General features: G+C 43.6%; 1 protein-coding gene across 2 annotated transcripts; it reads right to left on the bottom strand.

Moving 5' to 3' along the window:
• Positions 1-1,009: 1,009 nt before the first annotated feature.
• lmbrd2b (LMBR1 domain containing 2b) lies at positions 1,010-15,931 on the bottom strand. Of its 2 annotated transcripts, XM_031741069.2 has the most exons (19): positions 15,725-15,931; positions 15,435-15,591; positions 12,666-12,875; positions 12,193-12,305; positions 11,663-11,761; positions 11,416-11,583; positions 11,014-11,224; positions 10,862-10,936; positions 10,656-10,769; positions 7,990-8,173; positions 7,648-7,829; positions 7,267-7,400; positions 6,845-6,950; positions 6,664-6,761; positions 6,170-6,273; positions 6,046-6,092; positions 5,345-5,459; positions 5,133-5,259; positions 1,010-3,272 (listed from the first exon to the last, which is right to left on the bottom strand). In XM_031741069.2, the coding sequence occupies exons 3-19, from the start codon at positions 12,837-12,839 to the stop codon at positions 3,209-3,211; spliced, it is 2,115 nt and encodes a 704-aa protein (XP_031596929.1). In that variant the 5' UTR covers positions 12,840-12,875; positions 15,435-15,591; positions 15,725-15,931; the 3' UTR covers positions 1,010-3,208. The 2 variants fall into 2 exon arrangements, with proteins under 2 accessions (XP_031596929.1, XP_031596928.1); XM_031741068.2 differs by having other exon boundaries at positions 15,435-15,931.
• Between the last annotated feature and the right edge of the window lie 7,575 nt (positions 15,932-23,506).

The raw sequence follows: 23,506 nt of genomic DNA, 5'->3' as shown, positions 1-23,506 counted from the left end.
TACATCATAGAAGAGTGAATCCCCACGCTGTTGTAAAAATGATGAGATGATTAGTGCTACAGAAGATTTGCTCTGTGCTGCTGACGGCTGCACATCAGAGCTGGGAGACTTTAAAGTGGATCCATTTAAACATTAAAGCTTCCTGTCCCACAGCCTGGTGACGGGGACCTGGAACCCCCAGCTTTATTCTACTGACACACTTCAACTATAACGCCCACATCACCAGTAATTTATTGCAGTGTGAGTTTGGTTTAATTACAGTTAATAGTAATTTAGTCTTCATATCATCATTTATGTCATCATATATTTCAAAATCAAATCACCAAAATTTTGGATATGAATGTAGTTTTAAGGTGGATTTTAGTAACACTCCAGTATTTTTTCCAGTGTGATGTTACTAAAACACTGTGTGAGTCTTATAATGTGAATACGTGTAAGAAGACTCAGGGGCAGGTTTTTTTCATTTTGTCTAATTATTTTTATTAACGCTTTGGTTTTTGTTCTACTATGTTGGTGCTGAAGGGTTCAAAAAGATAACTTCAAGCTCTGTTTGGTCCTGGTTTATTATCTCATCTAAGGGACTTTAATGCTAAAATTACTGGATGAAGGCCATGTTTGATGTTTTACACTCATACACCCTTAAAACAATAATATTCAGGTCATTTTGTGAAACGAGACTTGAATATAAAACATTGATTATATGCTGGTGTAAATACTACGGTGTTTGACTTTAAAAGCTAAAATTGGAACAGTCATGGAAGATGAATGTAAATGTATTGATATGCATATATGTGTTTTATCAAGTGCATTTAATGTGAAGCAGCTGCATCTGTGTTTGTGTCTGCTCTTCTGAATTTCCTTTTAACAGTGAGTTCATAAAGCTTTAAGCAGCTGATATTTTTGTCACTCTGGAACATTTTAGAAAAATAACAAGAAGTAAATGAAGGAAACCGACAGAAGCAGAGAGGATAAGATGTGCGTCATATCTGAGACAATAACTAGGACCAGACCATTTCTGACACCTCAGTCATTTTTATTGTGTAACAACACAGCAGCAGAGGACATTTTTATTTTGTCTTGGGAATAAATCACTACTGTAAATCACAGGACTCAGATCAACACACGGTCTACTCCCCAGAACCAGACAATGTGCTGTGATCATGGTGGACGATAAATATTCATCACCAGAACGATGAGACAGAAACAGAAGAGCCGTTTGTAAAGGCAGGAGGTCACTGAGAGAAGGTACAGTGTTAACAGGCTGAGAAAAAAGAAATATAAATACAAATTCACGTCTGTCTCTATCAATAATTATCCCATATCATACAAAAGATATGATACATATGTACAGAGAAGTGTCCAGGTTCATCCTGACCATCAACCTTTCTGACTGAAGATCATTTCTGCCAGCAGGATCTTCATCAACGCCGCAACACGTAATGCTAACGCTATTTAAAGGACCAGTTCTTTGCTTTAGAGATTTAGCTCACTTCATATTAGTGCTATAAACTAGTGCTTCATAAAAATGTGACTGAAGAAATCCTCCTAAGCTCACTGTCATGTTTTTATATTGTTTTTCCTACATTCCAGGCAGCCTCAGCCTCTTTACTTTATAATAAATATAATAAATACATTCATAAGCAGCTACAACCCCTCGTTGACTCCTGGGGTTCCTCAGGGATCTGCTCTTGGTACTATATATTTCCAGTTTATTATAATGTAAACAAAAACAAATATAAATCTAACAGCACACAGATGAAACTCTGCTCACTTTACATGAACAAGTCAGCAGGTTTAAACTTGAACTGCCTACTTAAGATGAAAGAAGCTAACGCTGGCTGCCTGGAAGGTAAAAAAGACCATCCGAAGCTCTAAAATGTGACAACTTTGTAAGAATGACCAGCACAGCGGATACCCTGTAAAATGAAACTGCTTTTTAAAAGGTCACTTCTCTTTTTCTTACTTCTGTAATCCATGTATGAAGCAAACACCTGTCAATATTTCCTTCAACTGGACACAGTAATGTGCAAAAGTCTTGAGCTGCCCTTAATTTGTTTATATTTTGCTTCAAAGTCAAGCATTCTTGTAATATTTTTAATATTTTCTGAACAGTATGTTAAAGTCACATCCTTAAGAAATAGGAAAAACAGTACAGCAGTGACCTCACAGTGACCTCACTGCTGTACTGTAACAATAACACCATCAGTCATGGTCTGGTCTTCTCAGAGCACAGAGCTCAGCATGACATAAAAATGTGGCATCATCATCATCATTATCCACAAAAGGGAGAAACATCCAAAGAAGAGCTTTGAATGTCCTTCAAGAAGCCTGGAGAAGTGTTCCTGTATATCCTCACAAAGACGACAGATCAGACTGGGCTGAAGGATGAAGGTCGGAGCAAACATTCACTTTTCAAGCTCGTTAGAACTCCTCATATTCTGGACGTTTTAATTAATATTTGCCTATTTCAGTAAATCGCTACACCTTTCCAGTTTTCCTGCAAAATGTAAAGAAATGAGGGAAACGAGGGCTCAAGACTTTTGCACAGTACTGTATATATTACAGTAAAACTGGATTCATTCCTGTTTAAACACAGTGAAATTGTTGATGGTCGATCAGGTAATTAATCACAGAGTTTACAGTGATTATATGGTTTCAGATACCATCACCTCCCAATCAGCTTTAAATTACAGAGAAATACAGATTCAATTAAACTGCGCATTAATCCCATAGACATGAAGCCCTGACCTCCTACATGACTGAAGGATTTCAGGTTTATCAGTGACTGAATCAGCGAATCCTAACAGCTCCCATCGTGACAGACAGTTAAATAAATCTACAACATTAAAGAATAAACACTAGAAATTAAATATATTAGCAGGACCTCCATGAAACCTGCGGATAAAGTGATTCACATTCATGTGCTCAGACTGCCTCTCCTGCCTTCATGACATGCAGTAAATTGAGTGTTTGATCTGTTAAGAAGCTCAGGCCTGCAGTCTGTCACATGCTGAGTAATTTTAATATTCCTTTAAAAGTGCCTTCATGGACCTGCAGCCGCATACAGAAACGGATGCAAAGTGTTTACGCAGATGTTTGCAGGCGAAGAAGTTGACCTGAGCGACTTTTATTCAGTGTGCATGCCGAGTGCTGAGTGATGGAGGTCATGCTGCAGGTGGACGTGTGGACAGTGATTCAGACTTCTCTTCTAGACGTCGTCAAATATTCGGCTACGAGATGACGACATGGACAGGTACCGTCCTCCAGAGTGCCTGAAAAGACAAAAATACACAAGTGAACACAGCAACACACAATCCACATACGTCAGTGCCTGCAGACACGTGAGAAACAGGTGTGTCACTCCAACACTTTAACACTAAAGAACACTGAGGTCAGCACTGAAATGAACAAGCTGACAGTTAATTCTCAGAAAATCTTTATAAAAATCCTTTAAGTTCTTCATAAAGCACAACTATCCAAACTTCTCTCTCTTTTCTTCTTCACCTTTTAGTGCTTACTGAATCCACCCACAAAACATTCAAACATTTAATTTATTAATCTTTCCTTTTCATCTGTAACAACATTTTAGGCCTCAGTTTAACCCTTTATAAATATTTTTGGCTGATGACATCTGAAGACATCAACCCTGCAGGTCACAGACATTTCACATCCTGCCAGCAGATCGGAGCTAAACACGAGCAACCAAAGTTAAGTTATCTGCAGCCATCATTTCAAGCTCCTCTTTAAATTTATACGGTCAATAAAAACAGCAGGCGAGGAATCACCAGACTGATCTGATGAAAACCGCTTCACACGTGAAATAAAAAAAAATCTTAGGTCGCACCGGTGCGACCAACTGTTCGAGTAACAAAAAAAAGTCTCTGCAACTCTGAAAGTTTCTGTGTGGTCAACAACAGACACATATTATGCCCCTATCGTGGTCTAAACCAATCAGAGATAGTCAGGGGCGGGACCGCTCTGATTGGTCGCGGTCCATATATTCATGTAGTCCGTGTGTACATTTGAAAGTGCAGGCAGATAGAGAGAGGTGAGTAGCTTGAATAAAGCGATAACGATTCATTAAATCCTGAATCGACTTTTAAATATAACTGTGTTTTGCCAGAAACGCCAGAATCTCAGGTTAAAGCTCACAAAGCTATTTCAACAACCACCAAACAGCAAATGAGAGCAGGTACACGAATTCCACGCAAAGACGTAAACACAGAGCGGACCCGACACATCAGAATCAGCTTTCTCTTTCTCGGCTTTCTCACCCAACAGCCCGTAGATGGACACGCCGTCGGGGCTGAAAGCCGACAGCTCGCTGATTCTGATGCGTCGGGTCCGCTCTGTGTTTATGTCTTTTTTGCGCCAGATTCTGGGCTGCAGGTTTTGTCTCTCCAACCAAAATTAATTGAACCAGCAGCAAAAGAAGATCCAAAATACGCTTCACATTTGATAAATGTCGTCATTAATTCCCTCTGACTTTTGCTGTTTTGCTTCCACCACGATAAAAATCACACTTCATGCACAGCTCTCTCTCTCTCTCTCTCTCTCTGTACTTCATGAACAGTTTCCTGTCTCAAATCTCTGTTTTCTGCATTACTCATTCGCTTATTACCCACCAGTCTACCGTTGTTTACAGCGCTGTCGGCCGCTGTCTTTCTTTTTTTTTTTTCTTTTTTGCTTAAATGACCTCAGACAAAGCCTAATTTCTGATGTTCAATACTGAAGAAATTTAATTTTTTTTTAAATTATGCAAAACTGCAGAATATTTTTAAGATTATCTGCTATGGTGTTAAGCAATGCGGTTGAAAAATTTGGGTGTGCCTAACTTTTGCACCAGTGCAACCATGGCAAAAAGTTAGTCTAGAGCCCTGCCACAGCATACAAATAAAAAACAAACTAAGTCTGAAACAAATTTTAAAACAATAAATTCTAAATCTAAATAAAAAAATAAACACACTCTGAAATGAAACTGCAGTCAAAATGGAAACTATTAAAATACAAAGTTTAAAGAGCTGAATTAAACTTCACCAAAGTGAAGTCTTGTTCACAAGTGATGCATGTTTGAGTCTCAAACATGCATCACAAATACGGTGGCGTAACCATGACGATGACACCATGCTTACCTTCCAGACTCAGCGTCCGGTGGGTCGTCTGTCAGCGCGTCGGCGTTGAAGTCCAAGGGCTCGGCGTCGTGCAGCAGCTCAATGCGGTCCCTCTCTGCTCGGCTCCCAGACCGGGAATATTTAGCCTCTGTTCAAAGAACAGGAAGTGCTCCATCACCCGAAAACCACCAAAAACACCTTCAGAGAGCAGCGCTGACCACCTGCTGACTTACGTCTGCTGTTGCTGGAGCTCACGGTGTCTGAGTAGCTCGTCTCCTTCATCTCGTGGCTGCTCCTGTTCCTCGCAGCGTAGTCTTCTCTCGGGTTCCCGTAGCGCTCCTTCCACTCCTGCAGCAGACGACACAACACAAACAGATCAGGACGCTTCAACGAGGATTTCACTCCTGCTGTTTCCCAGCAGACGTCAGTTCATGTTTGTACGTGACCGTGTGTAACCGCTCTGACACGAGTCATCTGTGTCAGGCCATGATTCCATTACTTCTCTTATCAGCTTTCTTTCACTCACATATTCATCAAACAGTCAGAAAAACAAACATTTCAGTGTTTTCACTGAAATTTGTCCTTACAGCATCATGAAGGAAAAATCCTACAGTTGCCTCATCTGCTGATTCTAAATGGCTGTCTCTGTTTTATTGGCCTGCAGGCAGGCTGATGTTCAATCTTTAATCTTAGGCAGAATACCCAGTGATGAGCAGCTTCTGTACTTCCTGTTTCAGTGTTGTTCCCTCTCCCAGCAGCTGACTTTGTTATTTTAGAATATAATATTATATCTGAGGAAACCTGCTGTAAACTACAGTCTGTGCACTTAATAAACAATGAAAATATATATTATTAAAATAAGATATGTAGATTAAGATAAGATATGTATTAGTTTTCTCTGATATCTAAAAAGAAGAAGCAAACAGGTACTCACCCTACGTCTGTTCTCACCATCTTCAATCCTCTGCTTCTTCCTTTTCTCTGTAAAAATATTGTATTTTACTATAACTTTCATGTTAAATAGTCAAAGAGAATTCAGATGATGGTGGCAGTCTCACCACGGCGGATCAGCTCCTTTCCCTCGTCGATCAGGTCAGAGGTCATTTCACTGTCATCCATAAACTGCTGGAAGCCCAGAAGATTCAGGCAGCGAGTCCCCAAACTGAGGAGAACATTGATTATAACACAGAGTCACAAACATAACTACATATATAATAAAGCCCCTGATGGCTCTGTTTAATCCTGCACTAACCAGCAGAGAGAAGCAGGATCTAAAAGACTGCCAAAAATGCTACAGCTCACCAACACCCCAGACATGCAAAGGTTTTAAAAATCTGAATTATTTGATGCGTCGGGATGTCTTCCAGTTTTTTGTTTTCAAAGACTTCAGTTTAACTCATGAACGACGAGGAAAAGCAGCAAATTCTGTATGTAAAAACCTGTTCTGGCTTTCAGCTGAATAATCAGTCATCGAAGACTATCTTCTGTCACATGACCAATCCACACAGTTAAAGAAGCTCCCAGCAGGGAAGACTCCTGAGACTCGTCTCACCTGAAGTAGGTGGCGATGCAGAGGATGACGATCAGCATGGGGTAGTAGATGTAGAAGCCATTAGCAATGAAAGAGAGGACCCGCATGGATCCCATGATCTGTTCCAACAAACAACAGGTGAGTCAGGCAGACACTGCAGCACAGGTGTGTTACACAGGTTTTATACAGTGTGGGTATTTACAGAAGTGTAAGCAGTCTGCAGCTTTTCCTGGTGGGAGATGGTGGAGTCCATGTGGATCAAACCCAGGAAGTTGAGACAGAGAGGAGGAGTCAGACGACAGAACAGCCTGCAGGAGGAAAACACGCCAGAGTCACTAAACCTGAACTTCTGCGTCACATAACATGTTGTTTAATAACACTGACTCACTACACGACTCTCTGTAGTTTCTGTGCTTTAAGAAGATAAAGAGGAGATCCTTTCTAAAGAACAGGTATTAAAATTAAGTAATTTGAGGTTTTTTGAAACAGTACAAATGTTTTCCTTGTATATGAGGAGGAACATTCTAGAAAGAAACACGTGCGCTCATGTCTTCTCTTGGTTTACAGTGATGTGTTTCCTGAACATGTTCCTTTCAAAATAAAAACATGCTTGCTGTCACATACATGCCGCTGAACTGGAGGCTGTAGGCGTCGGTCTGGTGGTGAGAGGCCAGGTAATAGTAGTTGAAGACTCGGATGCGAAACACGGTGGAGTAAACACAGGTGCACAGGAAGAAGATTGTAATAAAGCACGCCATCTGGTGGAGAGAGAGAGCATAAGGTGATCAGAGGTCTGAATGAAGCGTGATCGTGTTTCAACAAAGAAACAGTGAAACTGAAACACGCGTCACATGTCACGTTTCCTTCATTGTAACACAACAAAGACTCAGCTGTGCAGCACTACATCACACAGCAGCCTTTAAACACTTTTAGAGGCTCTACAGAAATATGAAGCTCTGTGTCTGATGGTTGTGTGTAAACCAGCGTCTGTCCTCTCAGGCTCACCTCGATGTACAGGTAGTTGTAGTCTCTCTCAGCCAACTGGATGAAAATGGCGAACAGCGAGAGGACGGGCCGTGTGCTGAAGAAGGTGCACTCGGACCAAACCACAACCACGCTGAACAGAGTCAGGACGATGGCGAGGAGGCGGTAAAACCAGCGCTTCAGGAAGCACTCCCAGTACCACTCTGTGACACACACACACACACACACACACACACACACACACACACACACACACACACAGGGCAGTGTTTACTCTTCGATGTCACTGCCACCAGCACCCAAAGGAAAACTGTAGCAGGACACCTGTGCAGGTGCTTACAGCTGTGATCTGATTACACCCACCTACAGTCGGGGTGTAGATGTATCTGCTGAACCAGCCGGCCGGCTCTGATGAAGGGAAGCTGTGGACAAACTGGTGGGTGGAGCTGGTCTCGTTCTTGGCCACGTCCTCCAGGTGGATGGCCTGCTGCAGGAGGATTTGCCACTGCACACGAGTCCTGTTGTGTCTCTGCACGGCGTAGATCACCTGCACACGACGGGTTCGGACATCAGAGCATGGGAAACAGAGTGCACAGGAAACAGAAGACTTCAGTTGTGTGCAGCGTGAGGAGGAAACTATGAGCACAAAGAGAAACGTCAGATTTTTCTTTGTTTCAGCGCTTTTTACATCATCGTCATCTCATCATCATCCTCTTCTTTTTTGAAATCATAACCTGTACAGCATCACTGTAACTGTAAATGTTCTGCAGTGGAATGACGACTATCTTCTCTCTTCTTCTTCTGCTGTTTACCTGAACCACCATCAAACAAAGCTCAGCTGACAGCAGTGATTACAAAGATTATGATTCATATCTTTATTGCTTTTCACATTGTCTCCCCTACAGTTTGGTTGAAGTCTGTGGTACAGTCACACTGGTGATCTTTTAATGAACCATCACAAATAATAACACGCCAGCACGGCTGCTAGGAATCTAATAATCTCCCCATGTTTTTCAGCCCAAACATTTAATCTGAATCTTACAATCCAAGCCATTTCAGTGCAGCTCAGTTCTGCATTTTCAGGCATTTCTAATACAGGGAGTGCAGAATTATTAGGCAAATGAGTATTTTGTCCACATCATCCTCTTCATGCATGTTGTCTTACTCCAAGCTGTATAGGCTCGAAAGCCTACTACCAATTAAGCATATTAGGTGATGTGCATCTCTGTAATGAGAAGGGGTGTGGTCTAATGACATCAACACCCTATATCAGGTGTGCATAATTATTAGGCAACTTCCTTTCCTTTGGCAAAATGGGTCAAAAGAAGGACTTGACAGGCTCAGAAAAGTCAAAAATAGTGAGATATCTTGCAGAGGGATGCAGCAGTCTTAAAATTGCAAAGCTTCTGAAGCGTGATCATCGAACAATCAAGCGTTTCATTCAAAATAGTCAACAGGGTCGCAAGAAGCGTGTGGAAAAACCAAGGCGCAAAATAACTGCCCATGAACTGAGAAAAGTCAAGCGTGCAGCTGCCAAGATGCCACTTGCCACCAGTTTGGCCATATTTCAGAGCTGCAACATCACTGGAGTGCCCAAAAGCACAAGGTGTGCAATACTCAGAGACATGGCCAAGGTAAGAAAGGCTGAAAGACGACCACCACTGAACAAGACACACAAGCTGAAACGTCAAGACTGGGCCAAGAAATATCTCAAGACTGATTTTTCTAAGAGCTCCAGTCCGACTCAGATGCCAGCAAGGTGGAGGTGGAGTACTGGTTTGGGCTGGTATCATCAAAGATGAGCTTGTGGGGCCTTTTCGGGTTGAGGATGGAGTCAAGCTCAACTCCCAGTCCTACTGCCAGTTTCTGGAAGACACCTTCTTCAAGCAGTGGTACAGGAAGAAGTCTGCATCCTTCAAGAAAAACATGATTTTCATGCAGGACAATGCTCCATCACACGCATCCAAGTACTCCACAGCGTGGCTGGCAAGAAAGGGTATAAAAGAAGAAAAACTAATGACATGGCCTCCTCGTTCACCTGATCTGAACCCCATTGAGAACCTGTGGTCCATCATCAAATGTGAGATTTACAAGGAGGAAAACAGTACACCTCTCTGAACAGTGTCTGGGAGGCTGTGGTTGCTGCTGCACGCAATGTTGATGGTGAACAGATCAAAACACTGACAGAATCCATGGATGGCAGGCTTTTGAGTGTCCTTGCAAAGAAAGGTGGCTATATTGGTCGCTGATTTGTTTTTGTTTTGTTTTTGAATGTCAGAAATGTATATTTGAATGTGGAGATGTTATATTGGTTTCACTGGTAAAAATAAATAATTGAAATGGGTATATATTTGTTTTTTGTTAAGTTGCCTAATAATTATGCACAGTAATAGTCACCTGCACACACAGATATCCCCCTAAAATAGCTAAAACTAAAACAAACTAAAACTACTTCCAAAAACATTCAGCTTTGATATTAATGAGTTTTTGGGTTCATTGAGAACATGGTTGTTGTTCAATAATAAAATTATTCCTCAAAAATAAAACTTGCCTAATAATTCTGCACTCCCTGTATTCTGGCCACCCGATGTATATAAATAAATATGAAGGACAGAAAAAAGAGACATCTCTAAATATAATGAACATGTAATGTACCATCAGCAACAAAATTACTTTGTTAAGGTGGAAATTTTGGGGGCCAGTGGAAGTAAAACGTCCGTCCATCTCAGACAGACGGAGCCTGACATCATGGTTTGCTTCTGACACCCGGCTAACAAAGGTTAGCACTAGACTGAGCTTTGTAAGATTAGCTGATGCCCCCAGCCTTCACTGAGCAGCTTTATTATGTGGATAAAGTTTAAGGTGGACGTGCTCTGTGCAGGTATTCAGGAAACACACAGAAACACTTTCACTGAACACAAAAACATCTGCTACCACATCGCCAGGAGTCTTCATTAGAATCTGTTTCATCTCTTTTTTCCTCCAATAAGAAGGCAGCACAGTCTGATTGACTCGTGAAATCCTCTCACCTGTTTATGAAGCTTCACCAGGCTCTTCTCCGTCGGGTACGTATTCTGTTTGTCATCAAAGTCCTCGTAGTCGTCCATGTTCCTGCCCATCTTCTCCTGGTAGTCCAAGGGGCACTGAGGGAAACCACGAGCACGTCATCACACTCATGAACTTAAACATCACAGTTATCACCCATCACGTTCACGCTCAGCTTCGCTCCACGTACTTTCCTGAGGATGGTGTCGATGTACTTCCTCAGCGGGTGGTTGTATTTGATGGATTCGCTGACTTTTCTCACCTCCTACAGCAGAACAGACATCTCAGTGAAAACGGCAACATTAAGCCAAATGTTTGTAACTGCTGGAGGCTGTCGATTACCTCCATGACATCTTCCAGGTTCTCTTCTGCATCCGCCTTCTCCGTCATCAGTTTGGATGCCTTGAAGTAGGTCTTGATGAGTAGGTGTCCGTGCCGGGAGGCGTTCCAGTAGGACCGAGGGATCTCCACCAGCCCGTACCCGAGCAACAGCACCAGCAGGAACAAACCCCAGGTGTTGGCGGCGGTGATCCCGATGGTCTGTAGCCCGTACCTGAGTAACACACAGAGCAGGTAACTCCATACAGCAGCCAATCAGGAGGAGTTTAGGAGGCGATTATGTGTTTATACAGCCCTCTGCATTTAATCATCACAGCATGTCTTTGTCCTGTCTTTCTCTCCACAGACAGGACAAAACAAACAAACAAACAAAAAAAAAGGGGTTCTTCCTCAGGGTCGACTCACCATGAGAGGTGCAACTCAGGATGAACGGCCACGTAAATGAGCAGAGAGCCGAAAATGAGCAGGTATGTCCCGTAATAAATGGCATTCTCAATCAGTGCCGTTTTGATTTTCCCGGTGATGGAGAAGCCCCCGGAGCGAGCGTACGACTGCATGAAGGGCAGCAGCAGCCTGACGACACAAGAAAACCTTTAAAACACAAAAACTCAGCATGTGGAGGTTTCATGAGGAGACTCGGGCTCGTACTGACCACGTGAGGCACTGAGAGGTCCAGTACACCACCCTCCAGAACACTGGCATGATGCCATCAGGGATGTAGCTCCACGGCTTGTGGCACAGCGTTTGTACACTGAGAGGAAACACAATCAGGAGTACAGAAACCTGCTGATGTCACCTGGTTTTATTAACTAAGACAACACTTCTTTTAGTCACATTTTTTTAACACACTCAGGTCTCTCTAAGAAAAGCTGCCTGAGTTTCAAAGTACATTTACTCAAGTTCAATAAGAAGGAGTCGCTTCAAATCCTGCTCTGTCTTCTGCTCTGACTCTCTGTGTAAAAAGATCATTAATGACTTGACATGCCTTCATGTCCAGATCACAGAGGACATTGGTCCATACTGAGTGGATGTGTTGTTTGGGTTCAGCTCTCTGACCCTGAATTATGAATTATGTCAAACACTTCCTGTTAATCACCAACAAATTTCCAGAAAACTCACTGCAGAGGTTTCATCCTTTACTCTGAATACACACACACACGCACGCATGCACAGCATTCAAACCTTTTTGTGGGTGCACCAGTTGTGTTTACTATCGTGTGATTGGACAGCGGTGAGACGAGGGCGGGAACAGATGTCTGCTCCTTGTGGTCGTGCTCGCACTGCCTGTAGATTGTCTGTAAGCAGCAGACAGACAAACGTACGCTCACACACATTCACTGAATGAAATCAAACATGTAAAGATCTTTTCCACACATATGGAAGTCGAAATGTGACATTTACATCACAGACGTATAAAAACAGTAATCTTTTGTTGTGTAACGGATGTGCTTGAAGTCCACAGGAGCTCATAAGGCTTCTCTATGAAATGTCATAAAAGTTAAAGATTTCATATTAAAAAACAAAAGCATCTCAAAAATGACAAAGAACAACTAAACAGAAACCATCAAAGTCTTGAGGACCTTCGTGAATGGAAGGCTTGAACACCTCTGAGGACTTTGGAGGGATCTCAGTTTGATGCTGTGTGTCATACTGACCGTGCTGACATCCAGAGGCAGGATGAAAACGATGAGGAAGCACAGGTACCAGGCCAGCAGCGTGCCGAACAGCACCATGCGCTGCTGCTTCTTGAAGTCTCCATATCGGTGCAGCAGGAACAGCGCCAAGAAAAACACCACCACGATCTCGATGCCGAGTGCCGCCCCGCTCATCCTGCCGCGCTCCCGTCAGCAGGCACTGACACAAACCTGCAGCAGGCGGACAGAAACACCAGCGTGGTTACTGTAATGAAGTGTTAATCACTTTCGATTCTTCAAACGCCACATCTGTTGGCTCTGTGACGGGTTTTAGTCTCATTATTTGTGGGAGGTCTGAAGCACTCTTGAGCAGAGCACACATCTGTCAGGCTCGATGATCATCTCCACATTACTTGCAGAAAGCTGCAAAAATGAAAAACATTAACACTAAACCTCTGTGGGAAAGTCTGACTGCAGACAGCGACAATAAAGGAGCTTCTGTTGGTTGGCTATTAGGTTAGCTGCCAGTACCTGCTGCCTAACACAATAATGATGACCGCCATCTCAGAGAATCAGCACACACGTGCACCGACGGGCAGAGGCACGCCGACCTGCAAGCCCTGAAAGACTCTTTGTGTGGTTTCTTTGAAAAGTTGGGGGATGGAGGCTCCAACAAGTGACATGGGAAACAACAGTTTGATTAAAGCTCAGGGAGTGACCGGGTATACGTAGCAGGGTCGTCAAACTCAGAGCCAGCAAGTCTGCTGTGATGTTTCCTCAGGATGAGGTCAGGTTCACTGGGTGAAGTGTGCAGAAGCCCTTGGATTGTCTGCCGGGTCTTTATGCAAAGCTTTACATCATCTCTGTGTTCCCTCTAGCACCATCAATGGCTAAATGACATCACCTGGGTGAGCTTTGACTCAGGCAGTTTTGACTCTGCCTCTTCTTCCTCAAAGTCAAAGTTTCTGAATGTATCTGTGGTTATTATAACAGACACAGCTGGATTCCACTCAAGTTTTTTAAGCCTAACCCTTATTTTCAAAGTTCAGTCCCTGCTAAAGCCGACCCTTCCTTCCGGCTTGGTGGTCAGGTTGCTCTCAGTCTTCTTCGGTGGATAAACTCCACTCAGTCTGTGCTGGGTGATGAGCTCCTGTATTGAACTCACAAAGGGCCACAGAGTAGCGCAAAGCTCATCGCTGCCTCCTGCAAGCCCAGCCGGGGAGTTGGATTCTGTCCATGGATGAAGACTTAACTAGGGATGCAGCGGATTATTGCTCCAGAGTTTCTGTCACAGGTTTATTTCTTAATTTACTCTAAGAAAGCATGGATGCCCATCCTGCCATCCACACATGTGAGTCCCACCTAACACTATTAGTTACCTCACACCTTGTGGCACTCTCTGGCTTCATTCCAGGTTCAACTGTTCAATAATGAAAAACATATCTCCCTCTCAGTGCTGACAGGCACTGCCAGCAGCTGTTCCTTTTAGCTTCCTTTGTATTTTTTACAGCATGTCTAATGTTCTGACGTCCTACTGAAACAAACACACCTGCTCTGCCTCACCTTTCCACTCAAGCTGCAAACATCTGGCACCCAGCTGTTTCTGTTATAATAACCACAGATCAATTCAGAAACGACTCTGAGGAAGAGGCAAACGCTTTAAGAGGAAGCTGGGCTTCTCTGTCTGTGGTCATGTGATAATCCTCGTGATGGCATAAAGGTCAGAGATCTTCTCTCAGATTACCATCAATAAAACCAGAGTGTCCACACAGCTGTGACGTCAGTCTGGGCTGCAGGACTCGCACCTCTCCTGATGTTTCTCACACTAGCACTTCATTTTATTTTTATTTCTACAGATTTCTTCTTTATGTGAATGGCTGAAGGACTAGGGGTAACATGTGAAGATTTTTTATCTGTCCCCAAAAAGACCTTTGGTGTTGTGAACAGTCACATGACCAGTGATGAACCAACAAGCAGGAATGAGCTGGCGAACCCTTAGACTCAACTGCTGTAGCCTCAGTGAATGTGTGTTTCACATATCACTCTTGTTAAACAGGCTTATAGTTTGTGTGTCCGGCCTTTGTGTGTGTTAATAGCAGTGTGGCCCTCCTGTGTTTTTACAAGTGTGTTCACAGCACACCCTGTAATGCCAGGAGTACCTCAGTGACCTCCCAGAGGAATGAGGAGAGTGGATATGCAATTGCAGAGGCTCAGACTCTGGTAAGTAGCAACCATCACTGTGTCAGGTCTCACTAACATAAAGTTAACCTGTGAGGGAGTCAGACAGTCTGAGTGACTGTTCCTGCCTCTGGTCAGGTCACACATGTTGATCTTAAACTTCATTCAGCATTAATGGGGCTCCACAGATGTGCAGGTTACCCAGATGTGCACTTATGACCCTCTGCACCCTCCTCCTCCCTGCACCCCTGTGCTACAGAGGTGTGTAAACAGCTCCCGGGGATGTCGCAGTTGCAAAGAGCTGTAACCGCAGACCCAATCACAGACAGGAAGTCCTGACAGCCGCGGACATCTTCATCACCGTTCCGGGCTGATGAGGAGGATTTCTGGGAGACCACAGAGACGTAGAAGCTCAGGTGACCCACAGCTGACCTCACAGCCCCTCGGAGCTTCACAGCAGCGCGTGAACGCCCGCCGACTCCTTATCAGCCTTGGGGCTGTTAGCGGGGACGCGCAGAGCGACAGCTGCCGGATCAACAATTCATCCAGGAACTCCGGCTAGCTGCCGCCGTGGGTTAGCAGCCTCCGCCCAGCAGCCCCAGCGGCTCTTACCGTGATTCCTGTGTGGGCTCCGGCTCCTCTCGGAGTGACGTCAGGGGCCACGTTATCTCCGCGAGCCGCTCCTGTTACTATTAGCCACCGTTCTCCGTGAGAAACCTCTTGATTTCAGCTCGTTAGCTCAGCAGCATCAGCCCGTCACATCCCGGCCCTACCAGGAGGAGCAGATGACGTCAGAGCCAGGAAGGCAGCCAGTCTGCGCGTGCGCAAACACCATGTCATTCTGCTGCTTCTCTTAGAGCGCTTTATCGTTACTGCCCTCCACCGTATAGATCAGGAATTACCTCAGACAGAAGATTGACGGCTCCAGAACGCACGATGACGTCATCGGCGTCACAGCGTCATCACACGTTATCGTCACTCCCTGCTGAGCACAGCTGCAGCTCAAGCGCTTCCTCCTCAGCAGCTGGTGACGTCATTCTGGGGTAAAACCGCAAAGGATTCTGGGAATGAGTGGCAAGCCGTACTAGCGCACGCAGGCTTTCACAGGAAAACAGTCACACAGCGATAAAAAGAAACAAAGAATGGCAAGAAGCTGTTGTGTTATTAACTGCAATAGCCGGTGGCATGACAGCCACGGGAAGCCTACGGGTAAGAGATCGGTTTTTATCGGATTACGTCGTGGAAGAGAAATTGTTCAAGCCATGTTTCCGAAGTAACAAAGAGCCGAGGGATGGCCTGGATTGCAGCAATTCGAAGACCAAATATAACGTCTCAGAACACTCCAGCTCACATGTTAGTCTGCTCCAAGCATTTCCACAAAGGTACGTCTTCTGTTGTAGTTATTACGTAATTTATCATAACATAATTGTTGATTTAGGTTACAAATAAGTCTTATATTGATTTGAACTGAATTCGTTGCGCTATGCTGCTTTGCTCACTGTGGCTTTGCGGGCTAATGTTTGTTGTGTTTTGTAGGAAAACCAGCCTACAAAATGCTGGAATGCGATCCAGACTGGGCACCCTCTATCAACCTGGGTCATACAGAGTTTAAAGCTGCTACCACAGCCAGACTTGATCGGTTAAGAGACAGCAATATCAAAACAGCCACGAAACGTCCCGCATATATGTGCCCAAGTGTTGTATTGAAGCAATCAAGTGATGAATAACTGTTTTCCAGTATGTTCTTTTGAAATTTTTTTTTTTTTGTTGCATTGTTGATTTGTTTTTTACAGAAGCAGCTAATAAAGCATAATGGAATACAATTTTGCCTCTTTCTTGTAAGATTCTATAATAGAATGAAACAATACTGCCAGTTGTAAATAAAGACAAATTGAATGAATTACAAAACACTCATTTTATTTCTATTAGATCTGAAAATGTTGTGTAATATTTAGAGATGGCACGATACCACTTTTTTATGTCCGATACCGATACCGATATCATAAATTTGGATATCTGCCGATACCGATATGAATCCGATATAGTGTGTTTTTTAATCAATAAAACTGTTTTTTTAATATCTTGCTGCATTTTGTATAAGTTCATACTCAAGTTTAAATAAACAACAACACTAAAGCTATTCTGTTATACCTGTATGTAAAAAATACACTGCACCCAAAATATTTCATAGTTCAGCAACACTGATCAATCTAATAAACTTAAACCTACTCCATCCTCCCTATTCTGGTATTATAAAGAGTACTTAGCAGAAATATTAAGCAACCTAACTAATAGGGTTGCAAACTCCCAGCAAAAAAAAATAGGGAACCACCCCCCACCCTCCACCTCATGATGCTTAATCGATGTAATCAACTTTAATTTGATGCAGTGTGGAAAAAAATGCACAGAATTAAATTATTTTTCAAGAATAATTAAATAGATTCAACATCTTTCTTCAACAGAATTGCAGACTGCACAGATGGTACCTTCCCAAAGGAAAAAGTAGTATAGCTTACTAGGGTATATTAGACTTAACAGTTACTATATACAGTAATGGACTTCTATACATTTTACATCAGATTAAAACTTTGGGTGTAAGATTCAGATAATTATTTATTAAAAGCGAGACATTTTAAATGAGAATAAGAAAGAAAAGTATGTCTTTGTGCCCCCCTTTTCCCTGTTCATGCCCTATCGGGCCCCCTGGCTAAACTTTGCTAGATCCGCCCCTGCACAGTTACCAGCCGTCAGCTACGTAGAAAAGGATCCTGGTGTAGAAAGTAATATTAAATAAATTCTAACAACAGCTTATCAAGCTTAAACGTGCTGCTGTTGTTCAGCCGCTGGTTTCCTCTTTCTGGTGCAAAGTGGGCCAAAAACAAAGAAGAGAGACGGACTCACAGAAAAGCCGATCAGCTGATCATTAAGCAGTTTCACAATTGAAGTAGCCGCAGGAAGGTGAGGGAGGGAGAAGAGGCACTCGCTCCATATATCGGTTGTTAAGCTTAACGTGGGAATGCTTTACAAACATTCAGAGATGAACTTACACACTTGCTTTACTTCTCTCTGGGATAACTTCCTCGGAGATGAAATGCTGGATTGCTAGCGAGGCTACAAATACACACAGCTGCTCTATCACGTGATGCACACTGCTCCGACCTGCTAAGGTTATGAGCCGAATTACACCGTGTCGCAAGTTTTGTGAGGTGTTTTTTTTTTAATTTAATGTATCGGATTACATTTTTAATTTCTCACCGATATCCGATCCAGTAATTTACGTCAGTATCGGACCGATACCGATACCTAATATTGGATCGGTCCATATTACAACCTGAAACGACAAATAGATTGTGTTGGCCTGTACAGGAGATAAAGAAAAAAATTTAACAACAGCTGTGAAATGGAATAGTCCAAATCACCACCATATAATAATAAATATGTGCGTGATGAAAGTTGGGCAGCACGCTAACGTCTAACCCTGTCACTCCTTTGAGTTTTTCCTCGTACTTTTTTTTCGTACTCTTTTTTTCTTTTCGTCAAGTCTGTCTTTGTACGGACCTGCCGTGTTCTCCGTCGTTTTGTACATTACTGTTTTTGGGGCAAATAAAATGCAAGTAGGGATTAAAACCGCAGAATTAATGATTACCGGTGCTGGAAATACTGGCGCTTGATGCAGTGTTTTGATTTTGTTGCCACGGGTACCCACAAAGTTGTGCGCAAAAGTCACGTGGTCTGTCAATCTCTATACATGCCAACCCTCCCAATTTTTCTGGGAGAATCCCGAATTTCAGTGCCTCTCCCGAAAATCTCCCAGAGTCACCATTCTCCCGATTTTCCACCCGGACAACAAAATTGAAAAACCATATCCCAGATTGGCCCAGCTAATTCCAGTTTCCAACAATGGCTACTACTACTGCAGCTACTTAGTTTTAATATTACTCTTACTGCTCTTTCTGGGTCGCAAAATAAACTTTTAGCATATTTTCAGGCGAGAATGTAGCTGTGTAAACTTCAAATATCTGAGCCGATGAGAACAGCAAACTCCTGGCACATCGTTTTCAAATCCCCCCGGTCTTTCGCTACTCAGGTTAAACATGATATATAAGTCCCTTAAATAAGTTAAACATGTTATTGTGTGGCTTTTTTCAGTGTTTTATTTGTTCCTGAGTAAATCGGTTTGGCTGAGATTACAGTTATTAGATTAGATTAGATTAGATTCAGGGCTGGACTGGGACAAAAAATCAGCCCGGGCATTTTGACTAGAGACCGGCCCACCAGGTATTATAGGAAAAACCATAAAGCCTTTGAATGAAAACAAACTCTGTTGTCACAGTGATATACACTGTCCTGTTGGTATATATGTATCAATCTAATAAACTACACCATCCTCCCTATTCTGGTATTCTAAACAGTACTTAGCTGAAACCCAAAGACTGCTTGGTCAAGTTAACCTCCTGAACTATCTACAACACATGGTGTAAACCTGAAATTAAGACAGAGAAAACTAGAGGTGAGACATGATCATTACTGAATATTAAAAAATAATAAATGACAGATTTAGATATATTTTCATAAAATATTCATTTACCACATCAATAAACAGCATGGCAGGGCAAAATATTTTTTCTAAAATGGCAACCTTTAAAAGTGAAAGTAGACAGAAAGACAGGTGAGAAAGAATAAACTTAATTGACTTTTTGATGGCATTTTACACACAGTACTGGTACAGAATCTATAAAATGTGGGAAAATACTGGCATCATATACAGTACTTACTTCTGAAGAAATTATAATGGGACCCTGAAAAAAATTACTATGTACAATAATGGATTTCTATACATTTTGCATCAGATGAAAAAGTTTGTTGTAAGACTCAGATAATTATTTATTAAAAGCTAGACATTTTAAATGAGAATAAGAAAGAAAAGTATTTCTTTGTGCCCCCCTTTTCCCTGTTAATGCCCTACCTGGCCCCCTGGCAAAACTTTGCTAGACCCGCCCCTGCACAGTTACCAGCTGTCAGCTACTTAGAAAAGGATCCTGGTGTTATTTGTCTCTCAGAAACAGTTCATAACTTCCCTTCAACTCATTCATGTCACCTAAAAGGTAAACCTGTTTCTCCATCACCTGTTCAGCTCTGATGATTCAGTAAGGACATCTCCTGGTTTCATCTGCATGTTTCCCTCTCACCAGATAACCAAACCGATATCACGACCAGCAGCTTTACAGCTGTGGCTCCAGCAAACATCAGCTGATACTAGAAATTAGTATTAAATAAATTCTAACAACAGCTGATCAAGCTTAAACGTGCTGCTGTTGTTTAACGCGACATCCGCTGGTTTCCTCTTTCTGGCGCAAAGTGAGCGATAAACAAACACGAGAGAAAAGCTGATCAGCTGATCATTGATCAGTTTCATGATTGAAATAACAACAGGGGAGAGAGAATGATAGAAGAGGAAACAGCTGCAGCATAAAGACACAGAATAAATCCAGCTTTGTGTCTTTTTCCATTCTGGCTGAAGTCCAGGACAAATCTGGGTTCCTTTTCAGCTCAACATGAATATTTTCTCCGAATACGAGACGATTCCGTTTTTTACGGGACGGTTGGAAACTCTAATAACTAACCTTATAAATAAAATAAGATAAAACAAGTTTGACATCAATAATTTCATAGCACCCGCCCAGCTGTATATAAACTCCGTCATGCTAGCTAGTACGCAGTGTAACACTCTCGTGTGATGCGACGAGCCAATAATCACTCCCGATGTTAGTCCGCTATAAAACTTTTTAATGCGTACTCCAGCACACGGTAAAACACACTGGCCGTACCGGAAGAACAAAACTCCCCCCACCATACTATTCCGGTTGGACTAGTCCCCCACAGTTATGGCAGGTCTGCATAAACCAATATTGCTCAGTGATCATTTAACCAATGATCTACATCCTCCCCATTTAGCTGGTAGCACCTAACAAAACTAATTCACTCACAAGTTTCTAAACAGTGCTTCTTAACACAACTTTAACTTAACAATGTTTATGCTCGGAGTAACCCCACACCTTAACATAACAGCAATTATCAGAAATGCAAACAGCCAGCAAGCATCATATTTCAACATACTGACAACAAACTGATTACAACTGAGGCATCCTAGTGTTTTCCATTTACATGTATCTTGGGTTGGGTCTGCAGATGCGACCTGCACGTGTAGTGTATGGTGTCTGGTTCACAATGTTCTGGCCGGGCACCTGCACAGCAGGTTGGGGCTGAGGAGAGGATGCGTTTTGTGAATCTTCGTTTGAGCGTGTGTGTGATTGCGGTGTGAGTGTGGAACTGTCCATTGTAGAATGGTTAGTGTCCTGGCACTCGGGGTAATAGTCATGGAGTGGTGGCGGCGGCAGTTCTGCCACTGGGAGAATGTGGCGGCGATTCCTCCTGTAGGTTCTTCCATCAACCTGAATGATGTAGGATCGTGGCTCCTTGCTCTTCCTCTCCACAATTCCCAGCTTGTCGTAGCCTTTCTCTGTCTGCACGCGGACCACTTGTCCTTCTAGCAACGGCTGTAGCGTGCGGCTGGACTTATCATAGTGACGCTTCAGTCTGAGTCTTTTGTCGCGAAGTCGGTCACAGATCTGTCCTGTGTTTTTTGCAATGGGCGCCAACAGCTTGCTGCACACGGGAATGCCCGTGCGTGTCTGACGAGACATGAGGCGTTCAGCAGGGGAGCCTAGTTGTGTGTCACGGGGAATGTTTCTAAGGTTTAGGAGGTCAAGAAACACATCGGTTCCATCTCTGTGTGATTTTTCCATGAGCTGTTTTGCACTGCGCACCGCTCTCTCTGCAAGACCATTTGACTGTGGAAACTCTGGGCTGCTGGTTAAATGGGTGAAGTCCCACTGCTTTGCGAAGTCAATAAACTGTTGACTAGTGTATTGTCTGCCATTGTCAGTGAGGAGCGTGTGCGGTGTGCCATGAACTGAAAAGTGTCTCTTTAGCTTGGAGATGACTGCTGCTGTGGTCAAGTCACGGAGAAGGTCAATCTCGATCCATCCTGAATAGGAATCTACAAGAACCTGGTATTGTTTTCCATGCCAGGTAAAAATGTCAGCGGCCACCGTTGACCATGGGAGGTCTGGAACAGGGTGCAGTTGTAGTGGTTCTCTCTGCTGATGTGTCTTAGTGCTGTTACACACAGTGCAAGAGAGCAGCTCTTCTGTGATGTCTTTTGACATTGCTGGCCAAAAGATGACACTCCTAGCTCTGCGCTTGGTTGCTTCGGTACCTGGATGACCTTTGTGTACGATGTTAATGTACTCTTTGTGCAGGGACTGGGGAATGACCGTTTTGTGGCTTTTCATGATGATCCCATCCTCCATGCTGAGCTCATCTCTATATGGAAAAAACGGAGCCAGAGCAGGCTGTACTTGGCTCTCTCTGCTGGGCCATCCTCACTGGATGACTGTGCTGAGCGCTTGTAGCACATAATCTTGTGCTGTGTGCTGTCTTAGCTCCTCCAGGCGAGCAGTGGAGATGTAGCTCACTGTCATCACTTCATAATCAGTGTGTTCAACCGGGCAGTGTGACAGCGGGGCGAGCGGGGCTCTCGAAAGGGTGTCGGCTAGATACATGTATTTCCCCTTTTTGTAGACCAGACTGATGTCGTAACTCTGCAGTCGCAGTAACATCCTCTGGAGCCAGGCAGGGGCGGCATGGATGGGCTTTTTCATTATGGTCACCAGGGGCTGGTGGTCGGTTTTCAATGATTGTTGCTTTGCCATAGACATAATCTTTGAACTTCGTGCAGGCAAACACCACGGCGAGGAGCTCCTTCTCTATCTGAGCATATCGCGTCTCTGTGTCAGTGAGAGCACGCGAAGTCAAAGCCACCCGTCTGCCATTTTGCAAACATGCGGCACCTAGTCCATAGCATGATGCATCACATGTCAGTGTGACTGGCTCCTTGACGTTGTAATATGCCAATACTGGCGGGCTGGAGAGGCATGATTTGAGGTGGTCGAAGGCCTCCTGGTGCTGCGGGAACCAGCACCATGCAGTCTCCTTGTGGGTTAGTTTTCTGAGAGGTGCGGCTATCTCACTGAGGTTCTGTATGTATTTCCCAAGGTAATTTACCATACCGAGGAAGCGCTGTAGCGACGTGACATCCGTGGGCACTGGCATTGCTCCTATTGCTGTGGTTTTGGACGGGTCTGCTTTCAGACCGTCCTTTGTGAAGATGTGGCCCACATATGACACTTGATCTAAGCAAAATTTGCACTTGTCAGGGTTTAGCCTGAGTTTGATCTCTCGAGCACGTGTCAGCACTTTCTGTAGGTTGGCATCATGTTCGGCCACCCTGTGTCCTCCGATGATGATGTCATCCACGATGACAGAGCACGGGTAACCGGCAAACAGCTGTTCCATGGAGCACTGAAACACCTCACTTGCAGAGTTGATGCCAAAGGGCATCCGTAGAAACCTGTATCGCCCAAATGGGGTGCTGAATGTGGTCAGCAATGAGGATTTCTCGTCGAGCCGTATTTGCCAGAAGGAGTTTTTTTGCATCTAGCACTGAGAACACTGTTGCTCCAGACATCTGTGCTGCCACTTCCTCAACGCTGTGCATTGGGTGATGGGGTCTTTTCAGTGCTGTGTTGAGGTCTTTTGGATTTATGCACAGTCTGATCTCA

This window comes from Oreochromis aureus, linkage group 7, assembly GCF_013358895.1.
Source record: "Oreochromis aureus strain Israel breed Guangdong linkage group 7, ZZ_aureus, whole genome shotgun sequence".
In the NCBI taxonomy this organism is placed as follows: Eukaryota; Metazoa; Chordata; class Actinopteri; order Cichliformes; family Cichlidae; genus Oreochromis; species Oreochromis aureus.
Note: the sequence above shows the minus strand (reverse complement) of the source record. Positions and strands in the feature narration are given on the sequence as shown.